The sequence below is a fragment of the Palaemon carinicauda genome, chromosome 26, assembly GCF_036898095.1.
Source record: "Palaemon carinicauda isolate YSFRI2023 chromosome 26, ASM3689809v2, whole genome shotgun sequence".
NCBI classification, from domain to species: Eukaryota; Metazoa; Arthropoda; class Malacostraca; order Decapoda; family Palaemonidae; genus Palaemon; species Palaemon carinicauda.
In genome coordinates this window covers 74617409-74637193 of record NC_090750.1, presented here as the reverse complement: position 1 = coordinate 74637193, position 19785 = coordinate 74617409, and the positions used below count along the sequence as shown (strand labels likewise).

Here is a 19785-nt window from a genome sequence, read left to right as displayed (position 1 = left end):
TCGCTGGCGTATCCCTTCCGTAGAATTCTGTCGGGCAACGGAGTTGACAGCTACATGATTATCGGGTAAGTTTAATATTGAAAATGCCTGAATTTTCTCGAAAAATTATCAAAAATATGCAAAAAAAAATATAAATAGCAGTTTTTTGCAAGGACGTACCGGTACGTCCATGGGGGTAAAGGGATGAGTTTTGTAAAACGTACCAGTACGTCCTTTGGGGGTAAAAGGGTTAAAATACACCTTGCTATAAAATTTAATTACAGTGTACAGTACTGTACTACAGCTTTGGTGTTATTTTCTCCTATGTAAAGGAAAAAATTTTGAGTTTTGTAAAACGTACCAGTACGTCCTTTGGGGGTAAAAGGGTTAAAATACACCTTGCTATAAAATTTAATTACAGTGTACAGTACTGTACTACAGCTTTGGTGTTATTTTCTCCTATGTAAAGGAAAAAATTTTGTATACATAATGAAAGAAATATTCCATATAAAAGGAAGCTAAATAACAGATTAAACCCTTCAATGGGAAAAATGAGCTTTCACTGATTTATTGAAAAATTACAAAATAGGTGTTCAAGTTGATTCTTGAAACTAAGTCTAGAATTAGTCATTCTGAGATCTATGTGAAATGCAGATCTAAATTTTTACATGTGAAATTATTTAACTAACCAGACCATTTTACACTTACGGACTTGCCAACTGCACAATTTGTTGTTTACTCAACTACAAACAATAAAAATTATACAAAACATAAATAACTATTGACTTCTAATAAAGGCCCCTGTAACATAGATTTTCAAGCATTAAATTTGTCTGGAACCTATAGCCATTGTTTACCATTTGGTTTAAAATCTACAATAAAGTGATTCTTTGGAATTAAAAGCATTAATATCTAAAAAATGAAAAACTTTTTTTTAAACAGCCATATCCATCTGGATTTTACTGTGCGGATGATAATCGATGATTTCAAAGTCTTCAAATTTGAAATCCTCTATGGAATGAACTTCCCGTTTGATTCTGAGCTTGGGGAAAGGTCTTGGCTCTCTTTTCAACTGTTCCTCGAGAGCATCACAGTGGTTGGAGTAGACATGAGCATCCCCAAGTGTATGTATAAAGTCTCCAGGCTAAGATAAAAAAAAAAAGAAAAAAAAAATATTAAGCATTCAATATTTTATTGAATGTAGTGAAACATGCAACTGTCAATGGGAACTTAATTTTTCAAAATATCCTAGAATAATAATCAATATATTGTGAAATAAAAATTCTAAAAGTAATTTCTATTTTTCCTAGCTATACAAAGTCATTTAGTAGGTCCAAGATTCTAGCAAAAGCTAGAAATGGCCACTGAAGAAATCATCAAGGTTCTGGTAGCCACCGGTAGCCACTGGTGGTAGGGGTCTATCAGTGTACAAAGTCTCCATTTTGACTTTGCCTGGGACTTGTGGAGTGGATACAGTGGGAAGTGAAATCTAAAGGGCTCAGTTTGTATAGCTAGGAAAATACAAATTACTTTGAAAATTTTGTGATTTGTTCCCAACCGAATACCGACTCTTGTCCTTCAGTACGAGAGTCATCCTTAGATGACAAGGAAGGAGGAAGTCCCTCTCACCCAACTGGCTCTTTTCAAGGATCTAAGAACCTTTATCACATCCCAGGAAGGGGGCTTGAGTTCTTGCAGAAGACAAGTCTGCTCAAAACTCTTAATGAGAGCAGAAAGTTCCCATGCAGAGGAGAGAACAAACCCTTTCAGTTTGAATACCTGGCTCAAGGCCGCGTGGTAGCCCTTTATCACAGTGACTGAAAAGGATTTCTTGATACTCAGCAACACTAGAACGTCGGCAATTTTGGAAATAGCGGCCTTGTGTGGAGCAATATTCCTCTTATGACACCAATCACAGAAGGTTGTTAGACTCTTGTGGACAACTTTTGGAGGTATCAGTCAGAAGGCTGTTAGACAGATGGTCCCGAAAAGCCTCTCTTTCAGAGGATATGCTAGATAGTCTCCAACCATAAAGAGATAAGCAGTGAACTGCCGCGTGGAACTTTCTTAAGTATGGTTTATGCAGTAGGTTTAGCTATTCTGAAAGTTCTCTTAGAATTTCCACGTGAAGATCCAGCAGGCCTGGATACCACTCCGCTGTTGGCCACCTTGAGGCTACTAACATTACTCTGACCTCTCGTGATGTTCGGACTCTGTTCAGGACCTGATGAATCAAACAGAAAGGTGGAAAGGCACAAAAGTCCAGTTAGTTGAATGGGTGCTAGAAGACATCTTCCATTGCTGCTGCTGGATCAGAGACCAGAGAGCAATACACCGGGCGTTTGTTGTTCAGGGGAGCGGCAAACATGGTTAGTGATGGGGAACCCCACAAAGTCAAAAGTCTGTTTGCCACTAGAGGAAGCAAAGACCATTCAGAACCAACTATCGTCCCTGGTCAGCAATGACATTCCGCTTCCTGGGAATAAAACTTGCTATGAGGGTTATTGCATTGTTTTGTGCCCACTTGTGTATCTCCACTGCTAGTTGGAATAGCAGGAGCGAGACTGCACCTCCTTGTTTATATGGGTAACCATCACGGCCAAGGCGCAATCACATTATGCTAGATTTACTAGTCATAACTAAGCACACTCATCGCACAGATAATGCAAGCCTAACTAGTGACAATGACATTGAAAGACACACAAAGCACTATAATGGCAATCCACTGTGGAAGAGTTAAAAGTTGTGATCATAGAAGAGAGGAGGGGATACCTCCTCTAAACACAACGACCAGAAGACGAGTGAGGTAAGCCATGCAGCAGCACATTACACTGCCATGCAATGAGGTTTTGCCTAGCAACCTACTATGGTGCAACCGAACCCTTTTGCTTTTATGTCTGGTATTATTACTAGCTAAGCTACAATTCTAGTTGGAAAACCAGGATGCTATAAGCAAAAGGTCTACAACGGAAAAATAGCCCAGTGAGGAAAGGAAATAAATAAACTGCAAGAGAAGTAATGAACAATCAAAAAAAGATATTCTATGAACAGTAACATTAAAAGTATATCTTTCATATATAAACAAAAATATCAAAAATAAAAAAAATTATAAAAAAAATAAGTGGAGAAATAACATAGAATAGTGTGCACAAGTGTACCCTCAAGCAAGAGAACTCTACCCAAAGAAAGTGGAAGACCATGGTACAGAAGATATGGCACTACCCAAGACTAGAGGACAATGGTTTGATTTTGGGAGTGTCCTTCTCCTAGAAGAGCTGCTTACCCTAGCTTAAGAGTCTCTTCTACCCTTACCAAGAGAAAAGTAGCCACTGAACAATTACAGTGCAGTAATTAACCCCTTGAGCAAAGAAAAACTGTTTGGTAATCTCAGTGTTGTCATGTGTATGAGGATAGAGGAGAAAGTGGAAAGAATAGGCCAGACTACTCGTTGTATGTGTAGGCAAAAGAAAAATGAGTCGTAACCAAAGAGAGGGTTCCAATATAGTAATGTCTGACCAGTCAAAAGCACCCAATGACTCTCTATCAGTAGTATCTCAGCGGTAGAAAACGGAACTAGGAGTAACCCATTTAAATGACTCGGAAGTTTGCATCCGCATAGGAATAAATATGTTATTTTGATAATAAAATAAATTTTTGAATATACTTACCCGGTGATTATAATAGCTGCAACTCTGTTGCTCGACAGAAAAACTCTACGGAAAAATTCGCCAGCGATCGCTACACAGGTAGGGGGTGTACTCAACAGCGCCATCTGTCGTTCAGATACCCATTACTCATTGTAAACAAAGAACTCAATTTTCTCCTCGGTCCACTGTGTCTCTATTGGGGAGGAAGGGAGGGTCCTTTAATTTATAATCACCGGGTAAGTATATTCAAAAATTTATTTTATTATCAAAATAACATTTTTCAATATTTAACTTGGCCGGTGATTATAATAGCTGATTCACACCCAGGGGGGTGGGTAGAGACCAGCAAAATATGTTTACATCATATGAGCTAAGAATTTTTATTTCATTTTAGAAGTTATCAAAATAACTAAACAAAATAAATAGGTACCTGGTAAGGAAGTCGACTTGAACAATTACTCTGCCTTTTTAAGTACGTCTTCCTTACGGAGCCTCGCGATCCTCTTAGGATGCTGAGCGACCCCTAGGAGCTGAAGTATCAAGGGTTGCAACCCATACAACAGGACCTCATCAAAACCTCTAATCTAGGCGCTTCTCAAGAAATGACTTTGACCACCCGCCAAATCAACTAGGATGCGAAAGGCTTCTTAGCCTTCCGGACAACCCAAAAACAACAATAAAAACATTTCAAGAGAAAGATTAAAAAGGTTATGGAATTAGGGAATTGTAGTGGTTGAGCCCTCACCCACTACTGCACTCGCTGCTACGAATGGTCCCAGAGTGTAGCAGTTCTCGTAAAGAGACTGGACATCCTTAAGATAAAAAGACGCGAACACTGACTTGCTTTTCCAATAGGTTGCGTCGATTATACTTCGCAGAGATCTATTTTGTTTAAAGGCCACGGAAGTTGCGACAGCTCTAACTTCGTGTGTCCTTACCTTCAGCAAAGCTTGGTCTTCCTCATTCAGATGGGAATGAGCTTCTCGTATTAACAGTCTGATAAAATAGGATAAAGCATTCTTTGACATAGGCAAAGATGGTTTCTTAACTGAACACCATAAAGCTTCAGACGGGCCTCGTAAAGGTTTAGTTCGTTTTAAATAGAACTTAAGAGCTCTTACAGGGCATAAGACTCTTTCTAGTTCATTTCCAACCATACGATAAGCTTGGAATATCGAACGATTTTGGCCAAGGTCGAGAAGGAAGCTCGTTTTTGGCTAGAAAACCAAGTTGTAGAGAACATGTAGCCGTTTCAGATGAGAATCCGATGTTCTTGCTGAAGGCATGAATCTCACTGACTCTTTTAGCTGTGGCTAAGCATACCAGGAAAAGAGTCTTTAAGGTGAGATCTTTCAGGGAGGCTGATTGTAGCGGCTCGAACCTGTCTGACATAAGGAATCTTAGTACCACGTCTAAATTCCAACCAGGTGTAACCGAACGACGCTCCTTCGTGGTCTCAAAAGACTTAAGGAGGTCCTGTAGATCTTTATTGTTGGAAAGATCTAAGCCTCTGTGACGGAAGACTGATGCCAACATGCTTCTGTAACCCTTGATAGTGGGAGCTGAAAGAGATCGTTCTTTCCTCAGATATAAGAGGAAGTCAGCTATTTGAGTTACAGAGGTACTGGTCGAGGATACGGATACTGACTTGCACCAGTTTCGGAAGATTTCCCACTTCGATTGGTAGACTCTAAGGGTGGATGTTCTCCTTGCTCTAGCAATCGCTCTGGCTGCCTCCTTCGAAAAGCCTCTAGCTCTCGAGAGTCCTTCGATAGTCTGAAGGCAGTCAGACGAAGAGCGTGGAGGCCTTGGTGTACCTTCTTTACGTGTGGCTGACGTAGAAGGTCCACCCTTAGGTTGAAGTGTTCTGGGAACGTCTACTAGCCATCGAAGTACCTCGGTGAACCATTCTCTCGCGTGCCAGAGGGGAGCAACTAGCGTCAACCTTGTCCCTTCGTGAGAGGCGAACTTCTGCAGTACCTTGTTGACAATCTTGAACGGAGGGAATGCATATAGATCTAGATGTGACCAATCTAGGAGAAAGGCATCTATATGAACTGCTGCTGGGTCCGGGATTGGTGAGCAAAATATTGGGAGCCTCTTGGTCATCGAGGTTGCGAAGAGATCTATGGTTGGCTGGCCCCAGGTGGCCCAAAGGCTCTTGCATACATCCTTGTGGAGGGTCCATTCTGTTGGAATTATTTGTCCCTTCCGACTGAGACAAACTGCCATGACATTCAAGTTGCCTTGGATGAACCTCGTTACTAGTGATATGTTTAGACCTTTTGACCAGGTGAGGAGGTCCCTTGCGATCTCGTACAACGTCAGAGAGTAGGTCCCTCCTTGCTTGGAGATGTACGCCAAAGCCGTGGTGTTGTCCGAGTTCACCTCCACCACTTTGCCTTGAAGGAGAGACCTGAAGCTTTTCCAGGCCAGACGTACTGCCAGTAGCTCCTTGCAGTTGAAATGCATTGTCCTTTGACTCGAGTTCCATATTCCCGAGCATTCCCGACCGTCTAATGTCGCACCCCAGCCTACGTCCGATGCGTCCGAGAAGAGAACGTGGTTGGGAGTCTGAACAGCCAGGGGAAGACCCTCTCTTAGGTTGATATTGTCCTTTTACCAAGTCAGACAAGACTTTATCTTTTCGGAAACCGGGATCGAGACCGCTTCTAGCGTCTTGTCCTTTTTCCAGTGAAAAGCTAGATGGTATTGAAGAGGACGGAGGTGTAGTCTTCCTAGAGACACAAATTGATCCACGGATGACAGTGTCCCTACCAGACTCATCCACAGCCTGACTGAGCAGCGTTCCTTCTTCAGCATCTTCTGGATGGATAGCAGGGCTGGGGGCTGATCGTCTTGTTGTTCAGCAACGTCCTCATCCGAAACTGATGAGGAAACGGCAACGGAGTGGGCAACGTCTGGCTCGCTGAATCCGGTCGCACTGGTGGATGCGTGACGGAGCCGGACGCAATATCATGGAACTGCTGCACAGTCTGTGAACTGTCAACAACCATGGGTGCGCGAGGAAGCACAGCGTCAACCCGAGACTGTCTAGACCGTCTGGGTTGTGCAGTCAACACCCTACCGGGTTGCTGAGGTTGACGCACTGCGTCAAAACAAGTCACCTCTGCTGGTTGTTGAACGTCCTGAACGTCAACAACCACCTCCGAGCGTCGCTTAACGTCAACGTGCGGCTGGCAACCCACACTGGGTCGCATCGGTGGAGGAACCACCTCAACTGGCAGACGCGAGTAGGTTACCTCAGCGTCAACAGGGCGCACAACCGACCGGTTGGAAGGTTGTTGGCCAGAAGGTTCTTCTCCGCATTTAAGTCCTCTATCACGGACGCAAGCTTGGACTGCATGTCTTGCAGAAAAGCCCATTTAGGGTCTACGGGAGCAGGTGTGGCAACAGACGGGGTTAGCGACTGAGGCGGAACCGTTTACCATCCCTGAAAGCCTTGTTATGCGTGACATAATAGTACAGCAAAACTTCAAAGGCTCGACAACAGCTGTGAAGTTGACCTGTAAACAACTTGGAGCGTCTCCTGGCTAGGCGCCAGGGAGAGTCTACCAGAATTGAGAAGTCTATCTGGGCAGAGGCATGAACTCCCAAGCCGAGAACTTCTCTCGTGTCATATCAGACTCTCGCTCTATAAACCAGTTTAAAAGAAGGGAAAGCAAAGGCTGTATCCCCCAAACTCCTCCTGGTGAAAAACCAGTCGCCTAGCCAACGTAACGCTCTCTAGGAGAGCGAGAGAGCACAACGGCTTCGAAGTAGCTAGGCCTAGTGTAAGCTCTGACGTTTAGGCGAACGAGGAGCAGCAGTTACAAAAATATCCGGACGAAGATCCTTAAAAAAAATCATCATGATTTAATTAAAGTCCATAGGAGGCTAAGCAGCTTTAGGCTCCTCTCCATCTGACAGAGTCCTCAAGGGAATATCAGTAGGAGGGAGAACAGCAACTTCCTCATCTACAGGGACCCTATTCCGATAAAAGCTGAGTCTCTCACTGGTGCATTAGTAGCGGACCAGAACGCAACGTCATGTAACTGCTTGACAGTCTGTGAACTGTCAACAACTGAACTGTCAACCACAACAGGTGCGTGAGGACGCACAGCGTCCACTCGAGACTGCTTTGACTGCCTAGACTGAGCAGTCAAAACAACTCTAGAATGCGGAGGTTGACGCACAGCGTCAAAACAAGTCAACTCCGATTGTTAGTGAACGTCTTGAACGTCAACAGGAGCATCAGCCAGTGGCCTAACGTCCAAATGCGGCTGAAAAACCACACGAGACCGCATCGAGTGTGGTTCTAAACAACCTGACTGACGTGACTAAGCTACGCCAACGTCAACAGTAAGCACAAAGGAACGTTAGGTTGGCTGAAAGCCAGGATATCGATGAGATAAACGGCTAGACTCAACGGACTAATCGGCAGAATAGTCTTCCATAAGGGAGGCAAGCATATACTGCATGTTTTGCCATACAACCCCTTAAGGATCAACGGAAATGGTTGTGGTAATAGACGAGGGTAACGTCTGTGACCGCAATACTTTGCCTACAAAAAAAGACTCTCGGAGTCTGTGTTACGCTTTTGTTAGGCTGCGAGCAGTTATCCGATGACTGCATAGGGTCAGAGCTGTCCTAATGGCTGTAACCAGGACCTGTCCTGAAAGGACTGACTTTCGCTTAAGGGCTTCGAAACCTTGTGACAGGTTTCTTATGCGAAAAGCCTACGGATGGCGAGGAGAAACAACGTCTCTCTCGTCTTATGGTAGGGGAGATCTTGGTAAGATACACCCGATACCATAGAGGGAAAAACGTCTGTTCGTTGGTCAAGGCCTCTCGAACCCATAAGTCGTTTGACATTACTTCTCCCCTGGGCTTGGGAGCTTGTAAGAGGTCCCGGACTAGGTGAACGACAGGCACGAACAGACGAACCCTCGGACGCAACACTGTAACACTTTGCGCCTCGGACGCAACACTGTAACACTTTGCGCATATCACTTTATCACTTCGATTTTCTGTTTTGCACTTATTTCTACCTGAAACACGCAATTCTACCCTTCATTAAAAGGTAGTAATTGCGAAATTAGTCGTATAATGCAAGCTCATAATACAAGCAAAAAACAGAAAACATATTTTAAGATAAAAAGAAAAATCAGTGGCTGGGAAAGACTAAACACTAGTTCATATAACTACGTTTTCAATCTCTCACCGCACATAGCCTGGGGACGAGAATAAAAACCTAAAAACGTTTTATCCTTCCTCCCCGTACAGCGACTAGGGACGTGAGTAACACGAGAACAACGTTACCCGCTTGAACGGAACGTTTTCTCTCCTCTCTCTCCCTCCGTCTCTATCTCTCTCTCTCTTTCTCTCTTGATTTCGCACCTAAGAGAAGAGCCCAATTATATATCGTCAAAAAAACATGTTATTTGACTAAAGGAAAAAACTGAAAGGTTTATCAAATAAAAAGTTCCTTTAAATTAGAATTTAAAACATTTAAGCTAAGAAAGAATGAACAAAACGTCAGAATCGATTTACTCTTACTGCAAAGTGAAACCGTGATACTCTCTCTCTCTATCGTAACGATAGAGCGCATGTTGAACGTCCTGAACGTCAACAACTGCGTAGCATAAAAAACTAAACGTTAGTTCATCTTTGAAAACAGTACGAAGACTATCAAAGAAATTCTTTCATAAAATATTACATTTAAAAAGTTTTAAATCCTTAGCTCTTTAAAAGCTAAAGACGATATAAAGGGCTCAACGTTGATTAACTTCGGTTTCCAAGTTAGGACCGCCTACTCTCAGGAAAGGTCTATATAAACAAAGCATTAAAATTTATTTTTATATGTTTATAAAAAATGGAAAGTTAATCGAAGAGGCCTAATAAAGGCGGAGAGATATAAAATATATAGAGGAAAATCTATAACGTGATAAGATAATTACTAAAAGCCTAAACACACTTCCGTCTAAGGGAAGGGTCGGCCATTTAAAAGTGAAAGAAAGTCCATACTCTCTTTGTCACCATAATTAAATCTATCCAAAACGAGTTCAAGTTTTAAGATGAAGATAAAACACCTGCATAGCGAAAGCTCAAAACTAGAATAGTGTACTTCACCAAATAGTTGTGAAAACAAATCCAGTTAGCAACAGCGAATTAGTAGGTCTTGCCGGTAGCCCGACAGAGAGAAAATTGAGTTCTTTGTTTACAATGAGTAATGGGTATCTGAACGACAGATGGCGCTGTTGAGTACACCCCCTACCTGTGTAGCGATCGCTGGCGAATTTTTCCGTAGAGTTTTTCTGTCGAGCAACAGAGTTGCAGCTATTATAATCACCGGCTAAGTTAAATATTGAAAAACTTATTTTCTTCATCAATACTATCTCCACAGCTTAGGTTCAGGAAATACCAGTACTTGCCAATCTAATTAAAATCCAGTATATATAGTACGTATTATGGAAATACTCGAACAAACAAGTTCTACCATTCAGTAAAAGAATAAATCCTAATATTCAGTAAAAGAAAAAATAATAAATTCTGCCATACAGTAAAAGAATAGGAACAAATTCTGCTATTCAGTAAAAGAATACAGAAACACTTATGTCATTCAGCAAAAAAATAAATAAAAAATTCTGCCATTCAGTAAAAAAATAATTATACCAAATTCTGCCATTCAGTAAAAAAAATAATTATGACCAAATTCTGCCATTCAGTAAAAAAAAAATACTAAAAAGAACAAATTCTACCATTCAGTAAAAGAATAAAGACACAATTGTGTTATTCAGTAAAAGAATAAATAAGAAAAATGTTGCCATTCAGTAAAATAAACAAACATATCCTTCCATTCAGTGAAAGAGTAAAGAAAAGAAATAGGGGGTTTCAAGATTTTACATAACCATTGGAAGAAAAACATTTCCCTTACCTTGAGTTTTGTTATGTGAGCAATCATGCAAGTCAAGAGTGCGTAGCTGGCAATGTTGAAGGGGACCCCTAGACCCATATCAGCAGATCTCTGGTAAAGCTGACATGATAATTCACCATTTGCCACATAAAACTGGCAAAGGCAATGGCAGGGTGGCAATGCCATTTTTGGTATATCACTGACATTCCAAGCGCACATGATTATGCGTCGATCATTGGGATTATTTTTTATTGTATCAATAACCTGCAAAAGATTATTTATTAAAGACAGAATTAATTTTTTTTAAATTGGTCAACTAAAATAAAAGTCAAATTTAGTCTTAAAAATATTATGCTCCATATTACTAATGCATTACTGTACATCAACTTCTGATATCATAAGCGCAATTATTGATAGTTTCACCAGAACACCCAGCTAAAATGATCTTCCATAATGATGATTACATAAAAGCATGATGACAAATTAAAATAGTTCAAAAAAAGACAATTCTAATAAAATTTCTTATTTCTATAATAACCCGATGCTCATATTGCTGTTTCTCCAAAACCCCAGTTTCTTTGATACACAGAAAAATTTCTTAAAATCTAAAATTTTCTCATTTTCTTTTGCTCCGATGCCTTAGATGACCGCGGAGGTACCAGCAGTAGGGGACTCAGCATTATGAAGCTTCATCTGTGGTGGATAATGTGGGAGGGTGGGCTGTGGCACCCTAGCAGTACCATCTGAACTCCGTTGAGTCCCTTGTTAGGCTGGAGGAACGTAGAGAGTAGAGGTCCCCTTTTTTGTTTTGTTTCATTGTTGATGTCGGCTACCCCCCAAAATTGGGGGAAGTGCCTTGGTATATGTATGTATGTATGTATTATTCCTCCTCTTAATACTATATGTCAGAGGGGAGGAGGGTGGGCATTTGTCATTTGTGTGTAGTTCCCCCTTATGTACTTTCATAAGACTTATTATGTAATCATTGTTTGAACTTTTATTTTGTTTGTATTTAGTTATCCTTGCTGGAGTGAAGTTTAGTCTTCTATGAAAGTTAGAATTTGTTTTAAGATTAGATTCACTGGCTCTGTGAAACTGTAAAGGATAACTCTCTTCAAGTATCTCCAGTATTTCGTAAGTTGTTCCAGCAAGAATTGTTTATTATATGTCATTACTTAGTTCTATGTTATGTTTTGTTTTGCTTTAGTGTTCTTTTCATGTGGTTGTTTGGTACATGTGTTTAAACGGTAAATTTATTTGTATACATTTAGTTAAAGTATCTCTAAATTTATATATAAATAATTTTGTTCAAATATAAAATAAGTTAAGTTTTTCTATAGTCTTTGTCACCTTTATTATATAGCAAATTTTATTAGCGGACTGGGTCACTTTAGACAGATTCAGCATTGTTATTATTATTATTATTATTACTATCCAAGCTACAACCCTAATTGGAAAAGCAAGATGCTATAAGCCCAGGGGCTCCAACAGAGAAAAATAGCCCAGTGAGGAAAGGAAATAAGGAAATAAATAAATGAAGAGAACAAATTAACAATAAATCATTCTAAAATAAGTAACAACGTCAAAACAGACATGTCATACATAAACCATCAACAACATCAAAAACAAATACGTCACAAATAAACCACAAAAAGACCCATGTTACGCTGGTAGCAATGCTGAATTTGAACACATATGTCAGCATAAAAATACACTAAAATAGACCTTACATAATCATGAATAAGGACTAGAATAGCAAGTATTTCGGTTGGTGGAGGGGTGAGATGTCAGGGGAGGTTTGAGTAATGCTGGAGGTGTCAGGGGAAGTTTGAGTAATGCCGTAGGTAGGCAATGTCACCATTGGCTAGAGAGAGTGGTGTGATCCTACAGTTATATAAAAACTGCCTCAAATAGTTCTTAAACAGTCAAGAATAAAGGCTAGAATCCCAAAGACTTTGTAGGTTGGCTGAATAAATGTGGAGGAGCTAATATCAAGGAGGGGAGGAGATTTTAATGAAATTTCCTGTGGAGGAGCAGCTAATATCAGGGAGGAGAGATGTTTTAGTGAAATTTCCCGAGTGTGAACTCTGTGATATATAACCATGCTTGAGGGTACACTCGGTCTCACTATTCTATCTTATTTATCTTCCACTTGTTTTGTTACTCTTCCACTTGTTTTGTTACACTTCCACTTGTTTTTATAGTTTATATAGGAAATATTTATTGTAATGATGTTACTGTTCTTAAAGTATTTTATTTTTCCTGTTTCTTTTCCTCACTAGGCTATTTTCCCTGTTGGAGCCCCGGGATTATAGCATCCTGCTTTTCCAATTAGGGTTGTAGCTTAGCAAGTAATAATATGCCATACTCATTTGTACAATATACGAGTAATTCTAACTTCCATATGGGTTTTTTTTGTAAATGACTTTTCTGGCATGTCATTGTGTGTATAAAGCAAAAAACTACCAGACACCAAGAATTTAACCATTTTAGTAAGCTATAAGTCAACCTATTCTGTAAAACATTTACACAACAATAAATTTCTCAAAGAAATAAAACCATGCAATCATTGAAATCTGGTGTTTGTGGCACTGTAACTGTCCCTTCCTTCTGCTATTCATGAGAAACCTTTAAAAAAACCTTTAATAAGACTCAGGTGTAGATTAAAGTTAAAGAAACTACTTTCAAAACTAACCTGCTGCAGTTGGTCGACCCCTTTACCAGTGTAATCAGCATGCATGTCAGAGTATTCGGCCCCAAAATGACGCCACTGAAACCCATACACTGGCCCAAGATCCCCTTCCTCCCTGTGAAGAGCAATTGATCCAATGTTATAAAAAAAAACATTCAACTTAGTAAGAAAAAAAAAATTAAAATATAATAATAATAATAATAATAATAATAATAATAATCCTATCTGAATCATCAAGTACAAGTCTTAGAGAAGGAAACCAATAAATAATTATGAGAAGTATTCAATAAAAAAAAATGCATAAAGATTATGAGAAAGTAGAAATCCAAAATAATTGGAGAAGGAAAAAAAACTTTTAAACCTTGTGAACTTAGAAGTTTACACTCAGGGACCTAAGATCACAGAAAGCATTTTTTAGCATCACAATAGCTCAACTGAATCATTAGAGGCTAGTATAGCTCAAGTTTAGAGTATAACTGTAAAATGGAAAAAAAAAATATTGCCAGAAAGTCTGAAAAGGGTCTTTTTTTATGGTTATTCTATTGCTTCCCAAACCATAAACAATGGTTAACTGTGGTTATATTCTGGAACTTATGGAAATTAATTCCTTGTATAAGATCTTTTTGTTTGGCTACGGAAATAAGATACATAATTATTAGTACATTCATTCCTGCTAATGCTACTCAAGCAAATACACTTAGGTAGCAAGACAATTAAACAATAGAAAGAAAAATCTATGTATGGGGAAAAATAGAAATTATGGATCCTAAGAAAACTCACTTCAACCATCAACCATACAAGATTGAGTTTCATGGGTACCAAACATTAGTGCAATAAGGTTTTTTATACTTGTTTTCAAACATGTTTTAATGTCATAAGCTTAAACTAAAGTTTTCTCTTTGGCCCATTAGGGCTAGGAAATCACAGGAAGAGTTAGGTAGGTAGTAGATTGGCTAATGCACCAGCCACCTGTTGAGATACTGCCAATAGAGTTATTAGATCCTTTATCTGGTTAAGGCTTATTTTCCCTTTGCCTAAATATACGAAGAACAGTCTGGTTTATTCTTTTCACATTTTCCACTTTCCTCATAACACTAAGAAAACCAAAAAATTCTTCTTCAATCAAGGGGTTAACTAGAAACCTGTAATAGTTTTGTGGCTACTTTCCACTTGGTAAGATTTTTTTTTTTTTGGAGGACAATCCAAAATTCAACTATGGTTCTCTAGTCTTGAGAAATGCCATAGCCTTTGTACCGTGGTCTTCCACTCCCTTCTTGGGTTACAATTCTCTTGCTTGTGGGTACACCCAAGCAAACTATCTTATTAGCTTCCTTTCATTACTGGGCCATTTTCTCCCTTGGAGCTCTTGGACTTATAGTATCCTGCTTTTCCAACTAGGCTTGTAGCTTAACTAGTAATAACAATAATATGCAAATCATATGTTGGGCAATAGCTCCTTGAGAATATGTATGGCATGTGTGCATTTTGGTTTTAAACTTGTTTAACTGTTACTAGTATTGTGCTTGCATCAATAAGGTAGGTTTCAGAGCTAAAAGTAAATGTGCATCACATATCATCATGTAGTTAAACCGTGAAGTTCTAGTATTAGTTATTTCCTGTAGCTCTGGTGCATTACGACAGAAAGATTTATGATAATCACATGACGGGCAATAATTCACAGTGTCAAACAGAACTGTAGCATACATATGTAAATGATACCCTACAAAATTAAAAAAATTATATATATATATTCTGGCATATGAGAGAAAGAATCATGACCAAGATTTCATACCATACTTGCTCTGGATTTGCATGTTTCATCCATCCATGTACTGTACATGAGCAATGGGCTTCCTTACATCATTTCCTTACGCACTTCTCTCCCTCGGTGTCTTGTTTAAAGCTATTCTTTGTTTTATCCACCTACATAAATTACAGGGTTAGGAAACATCATACACATTGATAGTTAAAGCTTAACCCTTTTACCCCCAGGCTATTTGGAACTTTCCAACCCTTAACCCCCAGGCATTTTTTTTTCAAGCACATTTTGCAATATATATTTTTTGAATTGCTCTAACAGCCATAATTTTCATCATAGAGAGGTCAGGTTGGACTCATTCTTTTGGAAAATGCCTGAAGTTTCTCATAAAAGTTATCAAAAATATGCAAAAAATAATGTAAAATGTTATTTTTATTAATAAAATAAATTTTTGAATATACTTACCCGATAATCATGTAGCTGTCAACTCCGTTGCCCGACAGAATTCTATGGAGGGATACGCCAGCTATCACAATACTAGAAGGGGGTGTATTTACCAGCGCCACCTGTGGCCAGGTACTCAAGTACTTCTTGTTGACACCTCCTCAATTATTCCTCGGTCCACTGGTTCTCTATGGGGAGGAAGGGAGGGTCGATTAAATCATGATTATCGGGTAAGTATATTCAAAAATTTATTTTATTAATAAAAATAACATTTTTCAATATTAAACTTACCCGATAATCATGTAGCTGATTCACACCCAGGGGGGTGGGTGAAAACCAGTGTACAAGATTAAAGGATAGCTAAGTATCCCATATTTCATATAATCAGTTATCCACAATAACAATGAAATAATAAGTACCTGGTAAGGAAGTCGACTTGAACCGTTACTCTGCCTTTAATAAGATCGTCTTCCTTACTGAGCGCAGCGTTCCTCTTGGGAGGCTGAATCAACTCAAAGGTGCTAAAGTATACAGGGCTGCAACCCATACTAAAGGACCTCATCACAACCTTTAACCTTGGCGCTTCTCAAGAAAGAATTGACCACCCGCCAAATCAACAAGGATGTGGAAGGCTTCTTAGCCGACCGTACAACCCATAAAAAGTATTCAAGAGAAAGGTTAAAAAGTTATGGGATTATGGGAATGTAGTGGCTGAGCCCTCGCCTACTACTGCATTCGTTGCTACGAATAGAACCAGGGTGTAGCAGTACTCGTAAAGAGACTGGACATCTTTGAGATAGAATGATGCGAACACTGACTTGTTTCTCCAATAGGTTGCATCCATAACACTCTGCAGAGAACGGTTCTGTTTGAAGGCCACTGAAGTAGCCACAGCTCTCACTTCATGTGTCCTTACCTTCAGCAAAGCAAGGTCTTCTTCCTTCAGATGAGAATTTGCTTCTCTAATCAGAAGCCTGATGTAGTAAGAAACTGAGTTCTTAGACATTGGTAGAGAAGGCTTCTTGATAGCACACCATAAGGCTTCTGATTGTCCTCGTAATGGTTTTGACCTTTAGATAGAACTTAAGAGCTCTAACTGGGCAAAGTACTCTCTCCAGTTCGTTCCCCACCATGTTGGACAGGCTTGGGATCTCGAACGACTTAGGCCAAGGACGGGAAGGAAGCTCGTTTTTAGCCAAAAAACCGAGCTGCAAGGAACATGTAGCCGTTTCAGATGTGAAACCTATGTTCCTGCTGAAGGCGTGGATCTCACTTACTCTTTTACCTGTTGCTAAGCACACGAGGAAAAGAGTTTTTTAATGTGAGGTCCTTAAAAGAGGCTGATTGGAGCGGTTCAAATCCTGATGACATTAGGAACCTTAGGACCACGTCTAGATTCCAGCCTGGAGTGGACAACCGACGTTCCTTTGAGGTCTCAAAAGACCTAAGGAGGTCCTGTAGATCTTTGTTGGAGGAAAGATCCAAGCCTCTGTGGCGGAAAACCGCTGCCAACAAACTTCTGTAACCCTTGATCGTAGGAGCTGATAGGGAGCTTACGTTCCTTAGATGTAACAGGAAGTCAGCAATCTGGGTTACATTGGTACTGGTTGAGGAAAACTGCATTGGCCTTGCACCAGCTTCGGAAGACTTCCCATAAAGACTGATAGACTCTGAGAGTGGATGTCGTCCTTGCTCTGGCAATCGCTCTGGCTGCCTCCTTCGAAAAGCCTCTAGCTCTTGAGAGTCTTTCGATAGTCTGAAGGCAGTCAGACGAAGAGCGTGGAGGTTGGGTGTACCTTCTTTACGTGAGGTTGACGCAGAAGGTCCACTCTAGGAGGAAGAGTCCTGGGAACGTCGACCAGCCATTGCAGTACCTCAGTGAACCATTCTCTCGCGGGCCAGAGGGGAGCAACCAACGTCAGCCGTGTCCCTTTGTGAGAGGCGAACTTCTGAAGTACCCTGTTGACAATCTTGAACGGCGGGAATGCATACAGGTTGAGATGGGACCAATCCAGCAGAAAGGCATCCACGCGAACTGCTGCTGGGTCTGGAATCGGAGAACAATACAAGAGGAGCCTCTTGGTCATCGAGGTAGCGAATAGATCTATGGTTGGCTGACCCCACAGGGCCCAAAGTCTGCTGCAAACATTCTTGTGAAGGGTCCACTCTGTGGGGAAGACCTGACCCTTCCGGCTGAGGCGATCTGCCATGACATTCATATCGCCCTGAATGAGCCTCGTTACCAGCGTGAGCTTTCGATCTTTTGACCAAATGAGGAGGTCCCTTGCGATCTCGAACAACTTCCTCGAATGAGTCCCTCCCTGCTTGGAGATGTAAGCCAAGGCTGTGGTGTAGTCGGAGTTCACCTCCACCACCTTGTTAAGCTGGAGGGACTTGAAGTTTATCAAGGCCAGATGAACTGCCAACAACTCCTTGCAATAGATGTGAAGTGTCCTTTGCTCCTGATTCCATGTTCCCGAGCATTCCTGTCCGTCCAGTGTCGCACCCCAGCCCGTGTCCGATGCGTCCGAGAAGAGACGGTGGTCGGAGGTCTGAACAGCCAATGGTAGACCTTCCTTGAGAAGAATGCTGTTCTTCCACCACGTTAGAGTAGACCTCATCTCTTCGGAAACAGGAACTGAGCCCGTCTCTAGCGTCATGTCCTTTATCCAGTGAGCAGCTAGATGATACTGAAGGGGGCGGAGGTGGAGTCTCCCTAACTCGATGAACAGGGCCAGCGATGAAAGTGTCCCTGTTAGACTCATCCACTGCCTGACTAAGCATCGGTTCCTTCTCAGCATGCTCTGGATGCATTCTAGGGCTTGGAAGATCCTTGGGGCCGACGGACAAGTCCGAAAAGCTCGACTCTGAAGATCCATACCCAAGGAGACAATGGTCTGGGATGGAACGAGCTGAGACTCCTCAAAATTGACCAGGAGGCCCAGTTCCTTGGTCAGATCCATAGTCCATTTGAAAATCTCCAGACAGCGACGACTTGAGGGAGCTCTTAAAAGCCAGTCGTCTGACGGAGCCGGACACAAGATCATGATACTGCTGCACAGTCTGTAAACTGTCAATCATGGGCAAGCGAGGAAGTACAGTGACAACCCGAATCTGTCTAGACTGTCTGGGTCGTACAGACAACTCCTTAACGGGTTGCTGAGGTTGCCCACTGCGTCACAACAAGTCCCTTCTGTTGGTTGTTGAACGTCTTCCCCGTGACACATTGACTCCGTAAACAAAAAATCCTCTAACAAGGACTAAGCTTGGACTGCATGTCATGCAACACAGCTCAAGGTCTATGGGAGCAGGTGTGGTAACAGACGGGATTAGCGGCTGAAGTGTAACCATTACCTTCCCTGTAAGCATGTTATGCTTAAATAAAAGTCCAAAAGAGGTTATGCAGCTAAAGGCTCCCTCCAAATGACAGAGTCCTCAAGGGAATATCAGAAGGAGGGAGAAAAGAACTTTCTCATCTACAGGGACCTTATCCTAGAAAAGCTAAGTTCTCTGAGTGAGGGTTCACTGGTGCAAAGCAGCAGACTAGAAGGCAACGTTATGAAACTGCTTGACAGTCTAGTGAGTTGGCAACAACCCAAGATGTGTTGAGAAGCATGCGGTAAGGTATGCAGAGCATGATGTATGCAGAGTATGCTGTATGCAGAGCATGCTGTATGTAGAGCATGTTGTATGCAGAGCATGCTGAATGCAGAGCATGCTGTATGCAGAGCATGTTGTATGCAGAGCATGCTGAATGCAGAGCATGCTGAATGCTGAGCATGTAGTAAGCAGAGCCTGCTGTAAGCAGAGCCTGCTGAAAGGAAAGCAGAGCGTGTGCATGGCGTTTAACATTTCTCAGAAATTCCATGACCAGTGCTAGAGTGCTTTATGCATGCTTGCATGGGGTTTAAACCATGGTATGCTGAACAGCAGAGTCAGAACGAGCTGGAACAACAACAGAGGTTTCCTCAACTTGAGGGAAAACCTGAGGTTCAGACTGCATAGGCTGAACAACAGACGGAGCAGAAGGCAGGTGCAAGGGTGAAGGAGGTTGACTCCTAGCAAGAGTTGCACCCAAGGATTGCACCAGCTGAGCGGAGGACGGAGGCGGAGTAGTCCGTTCCTGTTCCTGAGAGATGAGTGGAGCATGAGAAGGTTGAGGCTGCGCAGAACAAGGTAAAGTTCTAGCAAGCTGAGGCTCCTGAGGCGCAAGTGCATGGTGTAGATGAGCTTGCCTAGATGAGGGTTGAACTCGGTGCAGCGCTGGTTGAGCAGACAGACTCACGGAGGGGAGAGGTTGTTGTACCCCAACCGAGAGTTGCACCACTGGTGGAGCAGCAAGGGGAGG

The 19785-nt window shown here is 41.4% G+C and overlaps 1 protein-coding gene across 1 annotated transcript in view; it reads right to left on the bottom strand.

Annotated features, from left to right (window-relative positions):
* Window positions 1-531: 531 nt before the first annotated feature.
* LOC137620229 (thymidylate synthase-like) overlaps window positions 532-19785 on the bottom strand; it is a 29883-nt gene continuing 10629 nt past the window's right edge. The window contains exons 4-6 of the mRNA XM_068350465.1: window positions 13238-13349; window positions 10564-10806; window positions 532-1123 (exon numbers count right to left, since the gene is read on the bottom strand). Coding sequence (XP_068206566.1) covers window positions 914-1123; window positions 10564-10806; window positions 13238-13349 — 565 coding nt within the window. The 3' untranslated portion in view covers window positions 532-913. The remainder of the gene's footprint in view (window positions 1124-10563; window positions 10807-13237; window positions 13350-19785) is intronic.